An 18,317-nucleotide genomic window follows, 5' to 3' on the forward strand; every position below is an offset into this window, starting at 1 on the left:
AACTCATGGTACGAATAAAATTTGAAATCATGTGAATCCCAACAAATGAAACACTTGTCAAGAATGGCAAAATTTCCCAGAGTCTATAGTCTCTCATGGTTCATTCCCCCTTCTGTTTAGCCCCCCCCCCTTATATGCAAGTAATGAATCATGGAACTTTACATCAAAAACTAGGGATGTACTGTATGGTGGCTAACATAATATAATTTAAAAAATATTATAAAAAAAAGAATGGCAAAATTTCAAAGTCCCTTGGCTAACTGACTTATAAACTGGGTTCTCCCCATGGCCGCAGGCAGCACCACTTCAGCCAATCAGCACAAATGCTGGTCAATTTTGGTCAGGAAAGGTGTGAATTCGATATACGTGAGGTCAGCAGAAGTGCATCCCTGACATAAATGTGACCTCTATGCACTGCTGGGATCGCTAAGCCCACGGTCTTCTTTCCAAGGGTACAGCCCTTTGTGCAGAGCCAGCCTCCCTCCCTTTACTAAATCCCCTTTCATGGGCTCGGGGCCTAGGCAAACTCCTTGCCAGGTTTCAAGACTCAGTTCAAGAAAGGCAGGGCTTTCTGAAACCTTCCTTAATATTCTCCTTATTCAGCTTTCCTTCCTTTTTCCTTTCTCTAGGTTCCTTGGACAGAGGTACAGACTTTTTTTTAAAAACGGTTTCATCACTTCTTCTTTATTCTTTTTTTTAAGATTTTATTTATTTGACAGAGAGAGAGAGTGAGTGAGAGAGAGAGCACTAGTAGGGGAATTGGCAGGCAGAAAGAGAGGGAGAAGCAGGCTCCCTGGGATCATGACCTGAGCCGAAGGCAGCAGCTTAACTATTTGGGGCACCGAGACGCCCCGTTTCATTGCTTCTTACACATCTCACCCACTATTGTGAAGGCAGGTGCTGCGTCTTGGGTCCTAGAAAGGCAAATGTGCATGACACAGAACCTAGCGCAGAGTAGGAACTCAATAAAATGTTAAAAGAAATTGGCACATTGAACAACTCTATATAGGGTGACTATACAGTGTACCAGGTATTATGTAATGCCCTGGACTGGGCAAGGAGAAACAGGACAATTGTGGTCTTTGCCCAAACTTCCAGTTTAATTGTGGACACAGACACTTGAATAAATAATTGAAATGTGACGATAAGGGAAAGATAGAATATAGCTGAGAGACATAATTTTTCCGGGGGAATAAAGAATTAATCCCCAGCACCAGGGCTGTTCAAATAGGAGCAAATAACAGGAGATGTATTCGCCAGTCAACAGCAAAAGTCAAGGAGTTCTCTGCCAATGAGCAACCGAGAAAGACTCGGGTGTCGAAATGCCTACTACGGGTGTTGTCAATACTCAGAGAAAGAGTGTAACTATACTTGAATGGATTATATATCATAGTTTGTAATAATTAAAGTAGTAGATTTCTGTTTCCAATGTATGGTCTGAAAGCAAATGGGGAAGGCTTTGAGTGAAGGATGAGAAGGAACCATGGGCAAAAGCAAATCCTTATGGTTTTCTGTATCATTTCTCTATGTGCTGCTGTGTTTGACTTTATCCTCCCCCTCCCCCGCTCACACTATGATAGAATTTTTGAACTTGAGATGTTTCCTTGAAAGTGAACAACAAAGGAACAGCAATTAAAATGATTCACTGCCTGGAGCTGAAATTAAATTTAGAAGACCGTCACCTCACGATTTGTTCATAAATTTCAGATCTCATAATTTCAATGAAATTTACTGAATCTCCCATCTACCAATATGCAATATATACTGCAACTACTTAGGGCAATATAATTGAAAACAGACACAGTCTATGCAGTCACCTCAAGTCAAAGACTCAGTTCATTTGGAAGGGCATAAGAAAACACCAATATTAGTTTGGCTCAAGCGCCACATCACTGGAATGCCAAGGTCACGGATACCAGGCTCACAGGTGCACACCGGCCCACACACCTGCTATAATGTGCTGGGGAGACTCAAACAGGATGAAGAACCCAGCTGGTATAGGCAGAAACCCACAAAGTTACTGGTAGGCTGCTATACCACTCCTTGGGATTTAAAGAAGATTATTATTAAAAACTTCTTAACTCAGGGGCGCCTGGGTGGCTCAGTCATTAAGCATCTGCCTTGGGCTCAGGGCCTGATCCCACGGTCCTGGGATCGAGCCCCGCATCGGGCTCCCTGCTCCGCTGGGAGCCTGCTTCTTCCTCTCCCACTCCCCCTGCTTGTGTTCCCTCTCTCACTGGCTGTCTCTCTGTCTGTCAAATAAATAAAATCTTAAAAAAAAAAAAAAACAACTTCTTAACTCCCCTTGCATCATAACTATGCTTCTCTTACAGTGGACTTGGTATTATATTTATGCACAGGTCCTATTTTCACCGATATAACCCCATCTAGCACAATGGCAGGCACATAGCCGTCATTCTGTAAATGTTAGAAGGGTAATTCAACTCAACTCTTTCAGCAATTTTGCCAGGTCCTGCTTTAGATGCTGAGGATGTAGGAATGAAGAAAATGCTCAAAGTCCCAGTTCTCATGGAGTTTACATTCTAGTGGGGGAAGAGACAGACAGTGGACACTGAAAACATGCAACGTGTTAATTAGAGAGGAGGGCGATGGGGCAAGGAGAAAGTGCTGACAGTGGGTGGGGAGCAGTGTTGCTATTTGCACAGCTTGGACAGGGAAGGTCTCTGATACATCTCCTGAAGAATCCAGAAAGAGGTGAGGGGGCAAGTAAGTCAGCTGGAGCAGATTTCACCCAGGCTGAAAGGGCAACAAATGCTAAGACCCTGAGATGCAGATAAGGTTGGCCTAATGGCACAGGAACAGCCATGAAGCCAGTGTGACGAGAGTGGAGTCAGTAAGGACACTGGTGATGGAGACCAGATCAGAGAGGTGGGAGCTGAAAGGGGAGAAGTGTCTTAAGGACAGATAATGGAGAGCCTCATAGACCACGGTAAAGCATTAGGGTTTTACTCTGAACAAGAGAGGACGATATTGAGCAGAAGAGTGATACACTGAGAATAGATTTTAGGGGTCGACCAAACCAGACCTACTACCAATTAGGTCTCTCTGAATAAATGAATGAATGAAAGCCAGTTAGTAAGCAGACAAAAAAGAACTCATTCTTGTGTGATTCCCAGTGTTTTGCATGCTGGTATAGACAACTTTCCACACTCCTGAGTATTCTTATTCTTTTTTTTGAGAGAGAGAGTTTGTGGGAGAGGGGCAGAGAGAGAGGGAGAGAGAGAATCTTAAGCAGCCTCCATCCTCAGTGCAGAGCCCAACAGGGGGTTCAATCTCATGACCCTGAGATGACCTGAGCTGAAATCAAGAGTCGGATGCTTAACCAACTGAGCCACCCAGGTGTCCCCTGACTACTCTTTAAAGGTGTGTTTCTACCTGCCTTTCTCAATTCCAGTCAGCCTGAGCTTTCTAAGGTATAGGTAGGTCAGTCAATAATAAGCAATCCTAGAACTGCTATTATAGAAAGTTATGCAAATTCTTTGTTCGAAGAAGAGCCTACAGAACAAACGTGTGTATGTATGTGAAGTATATATGCAGCTTATGCACGTGGCACTTACTTGCTCTAACAGTTCAAATGCACACTCTGTGCGAGGCAACTTTTAATTCCTGTCGGTATGTGGACGTGGCAAATGACCTTCCTGCTTTGAAGATGAGAGAGAAAAGACATGGGAGAAACCGGAGTGCTACAGACCGAATGTCTGCGTCCTTTCAAGATGTATATGCTGCAATCTAGTTTCCTCTATGATGGTGTTTGGAGGTGGGCTGTTGGGAGGTGATTTGGTCGCAAGGGTAATAAATGAGATCAGTGCCTTTATAAAAGCGACCCTGAAGACCTCCCTACTACCCTCCCCCTCCTGCCCACACACCCCCTCCCATTTAAGGTTACTGTGAACCAGGAGCCTGCCTCTGGTCAGATACTGAATCTGCCAGAGCCTTGATCTTGGACTTCCAGCCTCAAGAACTACGAGAAATAAATTTCTGTGGCTTAGAAGCGACTCAGGCTACAGCATTCTGTTATAGCATCTCAAGTGGACTAGAACACCAGAGTCCATAGTGTTGGCTTGTCCACAATAGTCTGGGCTTAGAATAAAATCTAAATGCTGTAAAAAAGGACATGACATTTAGGGAGGTTGATAGATCCCACTGTCTCAATAGGGCGCTCAAAGGTGGAGTTACTAAGCATATTTCCCAGCATAATATTGCTAGATTTAGGCTTACAGAAACTAGTGTTGCTGAAGTGTAAAGAAGATTCACAATTAGTCACATAAATTCTCACTTAAATATATGTGGAATCCAAGTTCTAATTATACTTAATTATCAAAGTTTTTTCATAAAATAGTCTAGTGTTCTATGTGAACATTTTCTTTTTCTAATTCTTATTTCCATGGATACTAAGGTCTTCTAAGCCCTCATCCTCGTAAGTAAAAAATAAAAAGCAATTCTTTCCTCACTTAGGTTTGTCTTCTGTTTATCCATCACTTCAGGTCTGGAATTGTATTAATGACACACTTGAAAGCCAGTTTGAATTTGGTGTTTTGTTTTCAATGTAGACTAATAGTCAGTCTTAATTTTTTTTTTTTGATCATAAACCTCTTTGTGAAATTGATGGATACTATAGACCCTCTCTCTGTACATACGCACACACACATAAGCTATTCAGTATAATTTCAGGGAATCCATAAACTTCCTGAACTCTATCCAGAGAAATCCTTATAGAACGTCAAAATATTTAGTCATATTACATATGCATTCAGGTCAAGTTCACTCTCAATATGTACTGAAATAAGTGCAATCTGACTCATGTAAATAGGGAGTGGTGCATTTTTATCTAGAGTTTTTACTTTTCTGTGATTGTAATTTTTTTGGTCAGTTTTTCCTTAGTAAGGGTAACATATAGCTTGTCTTCTCACTAATCTCTGTGTTATGCAATGTGTCTTTTTCCAGGTTCTCATTCCCATGCACCATTTCTCAGTTCATATGGGAGTGATCCCCATCCAGCAAAGACTAAGACAATAAAGACATGAGCTAGACATTTACTTTTGTGAGATAATAAATTTTTTCATTGTTGATGGGGTTCGCTAGGATTTTCTGTAAACTCGCAACCACAACAGAACCAGAGATTTCTGGGGAGTAAGATGTTAGATTATTGGTCCTTTGGGCACACTTTTAAAAAAGCAGTAAACTAGTATTTCTAATTTAAATTTTCTCCTCCATTCTATGTATGCCACCTATTAATGTTAACTGAGTTTTGTTTGTTTGGTTGGTTTTAGGACAAGGCATGAAATAGTTATGTCTAGGGTGTTCCCCCACTGAATAGGATAGAGTTTGGAGAATACAGTGGACCAAGCCCCAGGCTTACTTGCTTGGATCTGCTCCTTTAAAGTAGGCATTGACCGTTTCTGTAAATGCTGCCGCAACAGGGAGGGTGTCTTGGGCTCCCATGGTTAGGGGGCTGGGTCCCCTGGAAGAACCTGCACAAAATGAAAAATTTTCACTTATTATGGATGTAAGAGACATATTAGTATCTGTGGAACTAAAAGCCCAGTAAAAAGGGATTAAAGGATGAAATCTATTACAGAAAAAGTAATGCACTAAGAACCATATGTATATATTCAACATGGAGCTCAAGTATTTAAAAGGAAATATTTGGCTGGTTTACGAACACACACACTTGAAATTAAATCAATTGCATATTTTTCTACAGAAAAAAATCCAAGCAGAAGAATAAAGTCATCGGGGGTTTTCAATGTTTTACATAAAGCATAAGGCAGTATTTGAATGACAGTTTGTACAGCAGGTAGTTAATAAGGAAAATTATTCGTTTCCTATTTGAGCATTCACCCTACACTCAAAACTTTCTTTGTTTTAAAGAGACAAATGGCCATGGGGTACCATGTTACACATTGTCCTTTTCTGGGTTATTTCTGTTTCAAAAAGCCCAATTCTCTTCAGATCAAGTAGGCTCAAGTTTACATGTCCAAAAACATACACAACATAACGTACACCATGACTTGGCAAAGACACAAGTACATCAGTTCATACTCTAAACAGTGACAGCAGCACTCAGGTTTATTGAACACCTGCTACATGCCAGGCTCTGTGCTAGATGCCTTCCAAGAATTATCTCACTCAAACCCCACATCAGCCCTTTAGGATAACCATAACGATTTCTATTCTACAGAAGAGAAAACTAAAGTTCAAAGAGATAAGGGGTAAGTGGCAAAGCTAAAATTCAAAGCTAGAGTTTCTGCCCTGAAAAGCTCTTGTTTCCCCCATGATGCCATACAGTTTGTCTAAATGAAACATTTTCTTTTATCGTTTTGATATAACTTGAGGTTCCTGAAAGGAGCAAAATTTAGGATTGTTGTCTTTGCCATTCATTTCTAGGCATGGTACTAGACAGTAAAGTTTTAGTAATGACAAAATATTTAATTATGTCGTCGCTCACTGCTTCCCCTTCCTATCAAACAAATCACATTTACTCTTCCCCACCCTGGAGCAGACTACGTGTTATGCTTTTTTTTTCTTTTACCTTTGGTAACTTCTGTACTCTTCTCTGACCATTAAAAAAATCTACCCTTTGTGTATCTCCCTCTTCAATAAAGTTTTCTTTGGTAATTCTCATTCCTGGTAGTTCCTTCTTTTACTGTCTTCCCTTGGCTTTCAATATTTTAAACTTGGTAATTGATTATTAACAAACATGTGCTTACTATCTACTATGTATAAGGCACTGTGGTAGTTTCCAAGTTAGGTTAAACATAATCAAAAAGTTTGAAGTTGAACATAACCCCTGTCCTCAAGGAGTTACAGTTCAGTGTGCTAATATTATAGTCAATATTCACCAGCATCACCTCCATCACTGTTATTCATTGCATACTTAGTATGTGTTTTACATATATCATCTATGTAACGTATGAAGGAAGTGGAGAGGTCAGAGAAGTGATGTTGGAACTGAGGTCTGAGAATGAATAGGATCTCACAAGGGGGAGAAGGAAGAAAGCCCAGCATGTACATATGTGTGGAACTGAGCAAACATATAGCATTTTGAGGAACCACAGGAAGTATGGCACTATTTGCATGTGAGTGTGTACAAATGTGGTGGGTATTGAAAGGTGAGACATGGAAGGAGACGAGGTTGGTTAGAAATAAGGTTATGAGAAGTTTTGTGTAAATACTTAGGAAAATTTGAGGTCCTAAACCTGAGGTTAAGAACACCATCTGTAGAAGATGGGAAGCCTCTGGAGTATTTGAAATAGGGGAGTTACGATGGGGTTTGAGTTTAGATTGCTGTAGCAATAGTGTGACAGATAATTTAGGGACAAGGACAATCATGTAGGTGAAAAGGAAAATGATGACATTGGCAAGAAATGCGATGTTAACAGATAAAGGGAATGCCATAGACATAATATTTTTCAGTTTTTCAAGGCATTTAATGGCTTTCCATGCTTTTCCTGTGAATAAAATTGTGAAAGTCGGGTGGATAATAGTCTCGCCAAGTGAACTGACTAATATCCAATGAGCATGAATCAGTGGTTTTACGTCTATTGCGAAGGAAGCCTCTAGGGGAATACCCTAGAGTTCTAGCCTTAGTCTGGGCTCTCTGGTGCCTTGGATAAAACTGGGAAAGACACTCAGAAATGACACACTGTAGTGACTAAGAGCATGGGATTTGTCATTAGACACACTTGGGATTGAGTCTTCTTTCTGACACTTGTTATTTACATGACCTTTGGCAGGGATGGTATAATAACACCCCTCTGTAGGCCCATTCTGAGCATTAAATGAGGTAGAATATTCAACACAGTGCTTGGTCCATAGTAAGCACTCATTAGTGATTAGCTGTTTTTATGACTCGTATCACAATTTAAGATAATACAGGTTATCTTAAATAATGACAGACTCAATGACGGTGCTAAATAATGATCTTTTGGAATACTGGGCTGGAACTAAGAAGAAAAATACCAGCAAAAATAAATGTGGAATTCTTATACATCAAGATTAAAAATTAATCAAACAATTGTTTTGGGAAAAACTGGCTTGGTGAAAGAACATGTGAAAAATATTTGGGGGATGGAGTTGATCATCAGCTGTCATTGCTGGGCTTCACACATGTCACTAGTTGGGCTACATCAGATGAGTAACAGATGGTTCCCCAGAAATGATGGCTTTACTGCTTTTTGTTTGCGTGCTGTGTTTTCAAGCTCCTCAGATGGTAATCAGGCCACTTATCCACAAGCCAGAGATGAAACTCTTCAGTGTAATGATGGGCAAGACCATCTGCAGTGCTGTGGTCTGAACGTTTGTGTCCTCCCAAGTACATATGTTGCAGATCTGAGGCCCTAGGTGATGGTATTAGGAGGTGGGGCCTTCGGCAGGGGATACAGTCATGAGGGTGGAGCACTGAAGACTGGGATTAGTGCCCTTTTAAAAGAGGCCCCAGGGAGCCAGCTTGTCCCTTCTACCACATGAAGACAGCAAGACCAGCAATCTGCAACCTGGAGGAGGGGTTTCTCCAGGACCCAGCCACTGGCACCCTGATCTTGAACTTACAAACTTCCAGAACTATGAGAAATAAATTTATCTTGTTTATAAGCCACCTGGTCTGTGATAATTTGTGACAGCAGCCAGGATGGACTAAGACATGCAGTCTGACCCATGGCTATTCTTTGTGACCCACCTACCCCCATTCCCTCCAGAAACCCTATATTCAAGCTATGTTTACCTATGGGCACTATTGTCCTTATTCAGAGCTAATCTATAATGCCAGGAGAGGAGAAAACATCACAACTTTACAAAGAACCCTCTTACCTTAAAGGATACACAGTTTACAATTTTAAATTCTTCACATCCTGATACACTGCAATTATATGCCATTTTTTTTTTACTTTACTTTTTTCATTTGTTGCATAATTTTCTTTACTGCTATCTGGTCTCCATACCATTTTTGATAAGTATGTATTATTCTACAATCTCCACATTTTGGGCTATTTCTAGGGAGCAGTTATTCTAAATCCATCTTTGTGTAAATGGGTCTTCTTTTCCTTTCCAATTATTTCCTTAAGATATAGTTTTATTACTACAAGCTGGGATGATCGAAACACAAGGCAGATAAATTTTTTATTCCTAAGAATGCCAGATTATTGCACATAAAGTATAATTATACTCCATGAAAATGCTATTAGGAATGAACAAAAGCTTTCGTTCCCCTGCAGTACCTGTGGAAGTACCTGTTAATAGGATTATTGGAAAACTGGACTAATACCAGGGGAGTCTAAGATGGTGAGAAATTTAAGCCTCATGGCCTAAGAAGGCTAAGAGGGGCCTAGAAACTATTTCCGAACATCTGAAAGAACATTACCGGACAGTGACCCGAGGGACCACGGTTCATGGCCATGGATCTGGAAGTTAATAGCTTTGTGACCTTGGGCAAGTCAATTTACTTTTGGTTTTCTCTATCATAAAATGAAGGCAATAGACATAAAATCTCTGTTTTAGGATTCTATGATTTTAAGTTGTTTATAGGCATTTAAATTTTTTTGAACTGTAGAAACAATTTCTAACACCGAAGTAAGCTGCTTTGAAAACAGTATCCCTTCACTGAAGATTTGAGTGGACTTATCAAACATTTACTGAGCCTCTACTACGTGCAAGATAGTGGTGGAGACACCAATATGTAAACTTCCAGAAAATTAGACATAAACATATTGGAAAATCTAATAGCAGTAACATACGCAAGCAAGAACTTAATGGTTCAAGAGACAGCACGATGAGATTATTTCACTGGAAAATTAATTGCCAAGTGAGCAGCATAGGGGAGGCTATGCCACGATTTAACAAAAGGAAATTCCAGCTCTGGAGTCATGTAGACCTGGGTGTGAATCCTGACTGCTCCACTTACAATCTGCACGACTAAGGGCAAGCTATTTAATCGTCTGTGACTCAGTTTTGAAGTCGAATAGGTATTTAGGTAGAAAACAAAGGGAGATGACACACAGGCGGTATTCTTCACTGAGCATGGAGCTACACCAGCAGTGCTAGGGTCCTTCCATCACTAACATTCTGTTTTCAGAAGAACAATCAATTCTGTGCATGCATGCTTAGCTTTTTGCAGATCACATAGGTGGCCATTGTATCTGTTAAGTTGCTTGATAAAATGCTTGCAGCAGTAGGACATAAAAGTTGGTTGAAGGTATGTTTTCTTTTGATTCATTCAAATATGAGTTCCTGTAATAATTAAGCATTGTGCTAAGTGCTGACAGATATGCCCCTCTCTTCAGGGAGCTTACGGTATGGAATGGGACTACAATATTAAGCAGAAATGAAAGATAAAGCACTATATGAAGTTAGAGAACAGCTTAATATTATAATTATTAGATTCCTGTTAATGATTATTTTTAAAGAATTCAAAGTAGAAACGGTATCTATTATGTGTATCCTTCAACATAATAAAGTATCAAACATTAAGATGGCTTTATGTTCTTCAAACACTGAAGGGATGAACGGGTTCAGTGTAATTATCTCTATTTCAGTCGCCCAAGGTCACTCTGCTAGAAAGCAGTACAGCAAAAATTCAATTCCAGGTCCTGACTCTAACAAAAACAGCAGTAGGAACAATGAAAACATCGGTACTTCTTCCTGCATGCCAAGAACTATTCAAGGAGCTCTACTGATACTAACTCTTAATCCTGATACGATCCCTATAAAGCTACCACCATTATTGTCCTTGTTTCACAGATGAGAAAGCTGAGGTCCTGAGTCATTCAGCAGCCTTGCCCACAGCCACGCAGTTATAAGCGGTATGAACAGCACTGGGGTGCAGACCTAGGATTGCCTGACCCTGGATCCCACACTCTTACCTACTCTGCTCTAAGAGCACGGAAGTCAGAGCAAATTAGGTTAGGCATCTGCTGGCACATTTGCGGTATCCCCAGGACATGCTTCTGCCCCTAGCGTGTGGCATTCTGACAACATCGCAGTTCCAGGGGCCTGGCAAGCAACTGACATGCGTACTTAAGGAGTTCTGAGAAATGGAAAAGGCACGCAAGTTACCAGCATGTGTTGATATTTTCTCAAAGGCAGTTTTCTAGGACTCTCATTACCAAGCAACATCACACACACCCCCCCTAAGGCTAAAAAGGAATTAAATCCTCATAACAATATGGCATCTTGAAAAGATAAGGTCATTAACTTGGGGAAGCATTCCCTGAACAGTTCATCGGAATGTGCGTATGAGTGTGGAATATAAACTGTGGATGTAAACATGGGAAGGGAGAAAGGGGGAGGGAAGGGAGAGAGAGAGATTTTAAAAGAGAAAGATACAAAGCAAAAAAAGGAGATGAAGGGGAAGCAAAACACTCAGGTCCAGAAATTGAGGGAGAGTACAAGAAGGCTAACGTCACGGTAAGTTCAGGTCTGCGCGCCGGGTTCGCAGAGCCGCCCGGTCTCACACCACCGCCGGTCGGTCACTGGCGTGGAGATGTGCCCGAAGCAAACCTGGGTGGTTTGCTCACCTCTCCTCACCTCCCCTCTGTACCCTCTTCTGCATTTTATGTATCACGTTTTCCACTTGGCCGTCCTGAAAGTCAGAACTGTTTTCACCTGAAGACCAGCTCACGGAGAGGACTTATTGTCAGTTGTTTTAAATTTAATATGAATTTATGTCAAAGTAGAGCCTCCCCGAGGGGTGTTGGTAGCATTTGTGTCTATATGCTCAATAAATGGTAATAACTCTTGCTTACTGTGCCCTCACTTTGTGCCAAACTCTTGTGATGCCTCACGTGTACCATCTCCTTGGAGACACAACCGTCTCACCAAGTGGGTGCTCTTTTCAACATCTCTTTCTTACAAATGAGGAAGAGCTGAGAGCTTAAGAAACTAGCTCATAGTCAGAGAGCAAGCGACCTATATACTTAGTTACTATTTTTTTAAAGATTTTATTTATTTATCTGAGAGAGTGTGCATGCATGGGAGAGAGCACCAACAGAGGGGAGGGGGGAGAAGCAGACTCCCTGCTGAGCAGGGACCCACACCCGGGGCTCATCCCAGGACCCAAGGATCAGGATCTGAGCCGAAGGCAGACACTTAACTGACTGAGCCACCCAGGCGCCCCATCTTTTAGTTATGATGCTTTGCTCTCTCAATAAAGAGTCCAGGGCTGTGTCACAGGGTGTGGACTTCAGTCTTGACTGTGCTGCTTAGTTCACATCTGGCCTTGGGCAGGTCAGTTACTCCAGCTGCATGCCCATTCAACTGGGACGCTGGTATCAAGGCCAGCAACTCGTCCGACCGTAGAGAGGTTTGCCCTTGTAAAAGCCCAGGCTCCATGAGAGCAGCAAGTTTTACCTTCTGTTCACCTGGGGTTGGAAGCAGTCACTCTGAAAGCACAACTGGAGGCATGAACAGCAGGAGGGGGTGGTCTTGTTTGTTGGAAGACCGTTCCCACCCTCGCTGTTTACCAATCCAAAGAACTGTCCACTCCACCAGGCCTGCTGTAGGAGGGAGGCGAATGACCCTTATGTCCAGGAGTAAGAATGCTGGAGATGGAACCAACACATGGAAGCAACAGAAAGCCTCAGACTGCATAAATGAAGAAAGAAGAAATTCCAAGAGTAGTATGAAGTAGAGGACAGTGGGAGTTGGGTTAGCTTTTTCTAAAAAAGAGTGGATTGTATTAGTTAAAATGAATAAAAAGATAATCGTATTTAATCCTATGATAATTTATAGATGATATTTGGTATAATGCAGTGAGAGAGACACATAATGTTGGAATCAGATTGAATTGCATTTGAATCCTGACTTTATCACTTACTGTGTGACCTTGAGCAGGTTACTTGACCCGAGGTGAAGCTTCATCATTTTATGAAATGGAGATGATACCCCCCCACAGATGTTATGAGAATTAGATATGATGACCGAGCATGTCCTTATCTGAGGATAGTCAGTATCAGAAAAAAAATCACTTAAAAATGAATGTCTTTAAGCAGTTCCTAAAATTTCATAGTATGTAGTGGCAAAAGGCTTGATTGGGACTTGAAACTGTCATAGACTGAATTTGTGAGAAAATCTTTTAACACACTACAATTAAATAATTAGTGAGTTCTTAGAGTGAGCAAAAATGACTTGTTTTGGTATTTTGAGAAAGGGCTCAGTTTTCTGATAAAATTGTATTAGAGCTTTACACACCAATCTAGGTTCAGATTTGGCTTTGATTCGTAATCATAAAGTGAGCCATTACTGCAGAGCTAATTGAGAGTTTTACAAATTTCTTAAGGGCCCCTCAATTTCCTGATTTTCTTTTGAAGTGTGTATGATGTAAGCTTCCTTTTCTTCTTTAGTTAATAATAATTTTATTTTTGCTAAACTGTCAGCTGAGAATGACTTTAAGTGTAATATAAAGATCTTTACACCATGGCTTTCACTGACTTCACACAATATTGTTTCCATTCTATGATTGGCAATTTCACTTTTCAACAAATGCGCACTGTATTTGCATTGTAAGTGCATTGTTTGAAAGATCACACATTTATGGAGAAACTGACTGACTGCATTTATGTAATGACTAGGGACACATGCTACAGACGCTAGTGTTAACTTGTGAAAAGTAATATTCGAATGGGGACTAATGTTACAAGTAAATACCTTCATGTCATATTGGTCTTTACTTTCCTACAAAATCCAGTAACTGCAAAGATGCCAGTAATGACACTTGGGTGAAGAGTTTCACTGGGTGCCCTCCTGCACATAGTAAACGCTCAATAAATGACAGCCATCACCATGAACAACAAAGAAAAATCTGCCTAGCAGTCACAAACGTAACATATTGCTTCAGGCTCCCCTCAAGGCTATAGGCACTTAGCACACCAGAGAAGATAAAGAGAAGATTAGAACTTCTTACATCAGTAGAAAGAATTGTATCCAAAGAGCTTCCTTGAGAAGGTGAGTTGTGCTTTTGAGATCTTGTGAATCTTAGCTGAAGTGATGATTAATACAGCAATGTGACTTCTTAAAAATCACAGCAGCTTCATTTTCAAAACATATTTAGGACAGGTTTGTAAGAAAAGGAGTCAAAAGAAAGTTACTACATAAAAATTTTCTAGTTTTTTCTTTTTCTCTACATCTTTGAATGTTACAATTTTACATAAACTAGTTGGTTTAAATGATATGAAATATATGTGTATATGTTACATATACGTGTTCGCGTGTATGCTGCATATAAAATACTGCATAAACTGTTTTGTGTCTTTTGGTATATTTGTATATTTTTGTCTATTTGAGAATTTTCTGTAGCCTAATAGATGTTATAGTCTAATCTAATAAATAATAATGCTGTGATGAGAGCTAAATTGACCATATTACTTTTTGTACTCTAGGGGCTTTGCTAAATGTTTCACATGTATTACCTTACTGAATCCTCATAATTTTAAGAAAAAATATATTACCATCACTGTTTTATAGATGACAAAACCAGAGACTTATAAAAGTTTAGAAGTATCCCCAATTGCTACTTTGGCTTCTCACATCACCAGATAAGGAGCATCAACTAACTTGCTGGGTGCCAGTAAAAAAAAATTCTCTTCCTAAATCCCTGCTTACCTATCTGGAGATATACATACATACATACAAATACAGTATATATTTGATGAGCATATATTTCTTTCTTGCTTTGTTTTTTAATTTTTAAGACCTTTTCAATTTTCTCAACAAAATTTTGAGGTATGTATTACCATTATCTTTTCCTTTTACAGAAGAGAAACTGAGGCTTATGATGATTAAGTAGCTTGGCTAATGTCATATAACTAGAAGGTGATAAATAAAAGAGGAATAAAATGAGACTTCAGGGAAAGGGCAAATGCCTAAAATCTTTCATTCTTCCCATAAATGTTTTCTAGAAAATATTTAAGAAGTGGGATATGGGTTGAGCTTTCCAAAATGGTAGCAAGAGAAACTGCTTTTTTTCCCCATAAAGTCTAAAGAGAAGAAGGATTTGTAAGCTGAATATCAAAACCACTTTTTATTTTTTGGTAATTGTTTGTTATTTCAGAGGAAAGGAAAGTCTGTGTTGACATACAGAGAGAGGACTCTTAATTTGGGGAAAACACTTCTGTTTTCCTGATTGATCAATTTGAAGTAAATTTTCATATACACACATATGAAATTCCATATGTGTATATATGGTGCATAGGGTTACACAAACACCACACTGGGCAAATAATGCGAAGATATTTAATGATGGTTTTGTAGTTATGGTAACGGGCTTAAATTTAACTATACTGTAACAATATTCGTGTGAGCTTATTACCAATCATGTTGTCCTAGTACTGTTTTTTTAAAAATTTTTAATTATGTTATGTTAGTCACCATACAGTACATCATAAGTTTTTGATGTAGTGTTCCATGATTCATTGTTTGTGTATAACACCCAGTGCTGCCTGCAATATGTGCCCTCCTTAATACACGGGAAACAAATAATCCAATAAAAAAATGGGCAGAAGATATGAGCAGACACTTTTCCAATGAAGACATACAAATGGCTAACAGACACATGAAAAAATGTTCAAAATCATTAGCCATCAGCGAAATTCAAATCAAAACCACATTGAGATACCACCTTACACCAGTTAGAATGGCAAAAATTGACAAGGCAAGAAACAACAATTGCTGGAGAGGATGTGGAGAAAGGGGATCCCTCTTACACTGTTGGTGGGAATGCAAGTTGGTACAGCCACTTTGGAAAACAGTGTGGAGGTCCCTCAAAAAGTTAAAAATAGAGCTACCCTATGACCCAGCAATTGCACTACTGGGTATTTACCCCAAAGATACAGACATAGTGAAAAGAAGGGCCATATGCACCCCAATGTTCATAGCAGCATTGTCCACAATAGCTAAACTGTGGAAGGAGCCGAGATGCCCTTCAACAGACAAATGGATAAAGAAGATGTGGTCCATATATACAATGGAATATTACTCAGCCATCAGAAAGAACGATTACCCAACATTTGCAGCAACATGGAAGGGACTGGAGGAGAATATGCTAAGTGAAATAAGTCAAGCAGAGAAAGACAATTATCATATGGTTTCATTCATTTATGGAACATAAGGAATAGCAGGGATGGGGCGCCTGGGTGGCACAGCAGTTAAGCGTCTGCCTTCGGCTCAGGGCATGATCCCAGCGTTATGGGATCGAGCCCCACATCAAGCTCCTCTGCTATGAGCCTGCTTCTTCCTCTCCTACTCCCCCTGCTTGTGTTCCCTCTCTCCCTGGCTGTCTCTATCTCTGTCGAATAAATAAATAAAATCTTAAAAAAAAAAAAAAAGGAATAGCAGGGAGATTGGTAGGAGAAGGAAGGGAAGAATGAAGGGGGGGGGTAAAGAGAAAGGGGAATGAACCACGAGAGACTATGGACTCTGGAAAACAAACTGAGGGTTTCAGAGGGGAGCAGGTGGGGGATTGGGATCGGCCGGTGATGGGTATTAAGGAGGGCACATATTGCATGATGAGCATATATTTCTTGCTTTTCAGATTTCACTCAGTCCAGAAACATGACCAGTTGACATTTTTTTGTCATGTTTTATAGAGAATTTTCTTCTGAACTGGGTCTTTGCTTACAGTTCCCAAACCATCACCCAATATTAATGCCAGATTTAATTAACTGCCTTAAATAATAGATTTTACTCAGAAAATAAACTATACTTGCTTTCGTCATCAAAATCACATCAAATATTCAACACAAGGACTATTGTTAAAAATGGACACAAGGTGAGAGACAAAGCCACAATGAAAATGTTTTTGGTATGAGGACTTGCATGACCAAATGGTAGACAATTTTGTATAGATAGTACTTGTTTGTTCCGGCATCTAAGGCTGAGCCAGGAAGAGCATGGTATACAAAGAATACGAATAATGATATCAAGGGCTAATTTACTTAGAGCACTTGTGTGTGATGGCCACTGTGCTGAATACTTTATGTGCATTTTGTCTTCTACTCTCACAACCTCTCTTTGAGGTACATATCATTATTATGTATGTTTTACCATTGAAGGAATTGAATCTTAGTAAAATTACATGGTTTGCCCAAGGTAACTCGCACTTCAGTAAGCAGAGGTGCTGGGACTGAAAACCAGGTCTAAACTCAATGGCATTCTTTTTTTTTTTAAATTTTTTTTATTATATTATATTAGTCACCATACAGTACATCCCTGGTTTTTGATGTAAAGTTCGATGATTCATTAGTTGCGTATAACACCCAGTGCACCATGCAATACGTGCCCTCCCCACCACCCATCACCAGCTTATGGGGGAATGGGATAAACTCAATGGCATTCTTAAGCCCTACCCTGTGCTATCAATGTTTGCCCATTCATGTTAGTGAGCTTTGCTCCAAGATTCAGCTGGGTGCACAGTGTGCATCCTTCGTGGGGGAGTATCACCCCAAAGGGGGTGAAAATTGGTTCTTGGGGGAAAGCGAAAGGAATCTTAACTTTTTATGTATAAAGCACACGGATGGACATACAGTACACAACCAGATGTATAGTACATTTGTGATATTAAAATTCTACTGGGGCATGATTAGGGGAAAACAAAGGTCTAAAAAGACTCCCTGGGTAAGAGGAGGGGATAATGAAGAAAGGTTGGGTTGCCCTGGTGTCTAGGTCTAAAAGAGTCATGGACGTGAACGTCCTTGTACATCTCAGCAACTCTCTTGGGGAAAACTGCAAACACTGGTTTTGCTGGAGGATAATAGTCTCTTTCTTCAAACTTACGCTAAGTGACTAATATCTGCGGTGTCATAGTTATGGGTGAGCTAATCAAGAGACTCGGGAAAATATCTGGTAAGGACCATACGAAGAAACAGAGTACAGGAAAGAAAGGCTGGAGGGCTTGGTCAAGCCAGGAGAGGTGTTCTCCCGTGAGAACCATGAGCAATCCCTGAGCTGGGGCGGGGAGGAAGTGAATAGAGTCGGGGTTTTGATGTCCTCAGGGACGCTAGAGAGATCCTGGGTCCGGTTTCAAACCAGACAGGAGCAGGGCCAGAATACAATGGTAGGGATAGTGACACAGATCCAAGAGCACCAAGAGAACAAGCAACGAGTCTGTTAAGGAATCGGGAGAATTAGAGGTTCCAAAAAAGACACCCAAGCATGTTTGGGTGGGGGAAATCTATTTTCCTGTGGAAAGTCTGGTACGTATTTTTAGAGAAGCGGTGGCTGCTTGAAGGCATGGCCTAGGAGTTGACAACACTAATGCATTAGCTTGTTAGAGTCTTCCTCAAGTACGAGCGAGCAACATGAAGGCTTTT

General features: G+C 40.3%; 1 protein-coding gene across 5 annotated transcripts in view; it reads right to left on the reverse strand.

Annotated features, from left to right (window-relative positions):
• The window catches only part of SGIP1 (SH3GL interacting endocytic adaptor 1), a 203,345-nt gene that overhangs the window by 21,710 nt on the left and 163,318 nt on the right, over window positions 1-18,317 (reverse strand). For all 5 annotated transcript variants that reach the window (XM_057310591.1, XM_057310588.1, XM_048220338.2 and 2 more), the window contains one exon: window positions 5,381-5,492. In XM_057310591.1, coding sequence (XP_057166574.1) covers window positions 5,381-5,492 — 112 coding nt within the window. The remainder of the gene's footprint in view (window positions 1-5,380; window positions 5,493-18,317) is intronic.

This window comes from Ursus arctos, unplaced genomic scaffold (genome assembly GCF_023065955.2).
Source record: "Ursus arctos isolate Adak ecotype North America unplaced genomic scaffold, UrsArc2.0 scaffold_12, whole genome shotgun sequence".
In the NCBI taxonomy this organism is placed as follows: Eukaryota; Metazoa; Chordata; class Mammalia; order Carnivora; family Ursidae; genus Ursus; species Ursus arctos.